The 2,524-nt window shown below is 34.2% G+C and overlaps 1 protein-coding gene across 1 annotated transcript in view; it reads left to right on the forward strand.

Moving 5' to 3' along the window:
• The window catches only part of PLCB1 (phospholipase C beta 1), a 650,597-nt gene extending 648,369 nt beyond the window's left edge, over positions 1 to 2,228 (forward strand). The window contains exon 32 of the mRNA XM_011371181.2: positions 56 to 2,228. Within this exon, the coding sequence (XP_011369483.1) occupies positions 56 to 283 (228 nt within the window). The 3' untranslated portion in view covers positions 284 to 2,228. The remainder of the gene's footprint in view (positions 1 to 55) is intronic.
• Positions 2,229 to 2,524: the final 296 nt, after the last annotated feature.

Here is a 2,524-nt window from a genome sequence, read left to right on the forward strand (position 1 = left end):
TGGTTATAGAAACCTAAGTGACATTAAATCCTCCTCCTCTCTTGATGTCTTCCAGCTGCAGGTGGAGCTAGAGCAAGAGTACCAAGATAAGTTCAAAAGACTGCCTCTGGAGATTTTGGAGTTTGTGCAGGAAGCCATGAAGGGGAAGATCAGTGAGGACAGTAATCACAGTTCTGCCCCTTCCTCCTTGACCTCAGAGCCTGGAAAACTGAACCACAGGCCTCCCTCCAGTGAGGAGCTGGAAGGAGACCACCCAGGAAGAGAGTTTGATACTCCTCTGTGATTGTTCCTGTTAGGCCTTCAGAATACTCATGGCCTCTCAAGTTCCATCAGATTTTCTCTTATTACAAAGATCACTGCCCAGAGCATCTTCCTGAGAAGCATCCCTTAGCCTAAAATCCATACCAAAAGGAGAATTCCAGAAGGACAACGTCCTCATGCCTAGGCTTCATGTGTGATGTGGAAACTACTGCAGGTCTACTAGTAGAGAGTGCATGTATGTGGGATTTTTGTTTTCTTTCTGGTAGTAAATTCAAAGCAGGCAACTTCCAGGCTCCATGGACCATTAAATGAAGAACTATGTCTTCTTTGAAGAAAATCAAGCTCATGTTTTTATTTGAAGCTCTGGTGTAAAGTATTTTAAAGTAATAGAAATAGTTTGAGAAATGCATATCACTACTTAACATTATTGAACAGCCAACTTTGAACATTTTTTTTCCTACCTGCCCCTCAACTACCATATCTTCAAGTTAACGTGCATATTAGATTATTTCGTTCTTTGCTTTGCAAGCACTGGTGGCTTGCAGTCTGCTAATTTATTTATCATAGAGGCATCAGTGTATTTGTTGCCAACATGGTTTTGTCAGATACCATAGTGATTCAAATAAGCTGGTTTTCTTTCTTGAAAAAAAAATCACTTGATCTGATCCTTGCCCTTCTCAGACTTAGCAATATGGCTTGTACATTTGACTGCATGAGAAAGCTGGCCACACACTTCCAGGCAGTGGGCTATCTGAGCTGACTATTTGTACTCAAAGTCTGGGTATTCACTGATTGTTGGCCTGAAGTAAGTAAATAACTACAAAGAGTCTGTTCAGTTGAATAAAAATAGTTGAGCTGATGTATGTTGAGCAGAGATTCAATCAGAGTAAACAGGTTCCAGTGGTTATTTTTCTGTCTGACATTTTTTATGGTTCATTTATTTTAATATAGAGATAAAGATTGAGTATTTATCTAGAAAATACACAGACCCACATATAAGTGATATATATTATCTTCATGTATATATGTACACATTCACCCATATAAATACAGACACATACACTATACACACACACACGCACACACACACATTCATTCGAGTGTAGATGTGTGTTTCTTAATTGACAATGACCCAAAACTCTTCCACAAGACTTAAAACCAAATTTGCGGATAAATGGATATAGAAGAAAATGGTCAAACATCTAGATTTTGTGGATAAATTATATTGATATGCTAAGAAACAATTGATGGAGTCATTGATGCAAGTAGAGGTAGATTTAGATCTTAGAATATGAATTTGATATATATTTTGCAGGACCAATAACTGGATTTTAAGCTTGTTTTAATAATCAGAATATATAAAAATATATAGAACAGAAATATGGAAATTTATTAGTATCTTCCATAATTTAAAGTCTGAGAGATTTCAATAATTTTATTCTAACAAAAAAAATCTTTCATTATATATTTACTATGTACATTTAATTCACTGAACTGTGTATTTTTGTTAAGTTCCTATGTTAGATGGCATAAGAAAAACAAATTATATCATGTGAAAACTGATCAAAACATTACTGAAAGGTCTTAAGTAAGAGAGAATAATTATGTAGAGGAAGATATAGTTTAGAGAGTAACACAAAGAACATTGAAGTTGAAACCCTAAAGCAAAGATGCTCACAGTTTATTTTACTTTAAAAGAAACCTGTCTGATTGTAGCTTAGCAAAACATTTTAAATGCAAAAACCAGTTGTGTCCTGAAAACTATGTTTCCAGAATTTAATATTTTTATGGAGATTATTTTATTTAACTTTAAGCAATAACTAAGGATCACAATTAAGTTTTAGTCAAAATGAAGGCTTAGTGCAAACATTAGGAAAGAGTGTTTGATTTAAAAAAAAAAAAAAACTTATTGAGACAGGGAGAAAAATTCCATCCTCTTTGGAGATGATGATAGTATTTTGACCGGAAGGATGTGGGGTGTTAATTAGACACTTAATAAAACTTAACTTCAAATGAAAGAGAAATCTTTTGTAAATCATTCTACTTTTGCACTTTGAAAGAAAGGCATTAATCATAAGGAAACAAGAATGGTCAAAATCGAATGCTGCATTTTTGTAAACAAAATTACAGACCGTCTAAAATTGCAGAAGAATGAACTAATAATAGCATTCATAACCAAACACAATGATGATGATTGCAGAATATCACATTTTAGTCCAGAAATAGACTAAGATTGAATAACCTTGACTTACACAAAACTGTT

This window comes from Pteropus vampyrus, unplaced genomic scaffold, assembly GCF_000151845.1.
Source record: "Pteropus vampyrus isolate Shadow unplaced genomic scaffold, Pvam_2.0 Scaffold7, whole genome shotgun sequence".
NCBI lineage: Eukaryota > Metazoa > Chordata > Mammalia > Chiroptera > Pteropodidae > Pteropus > Pteropus vampyrus.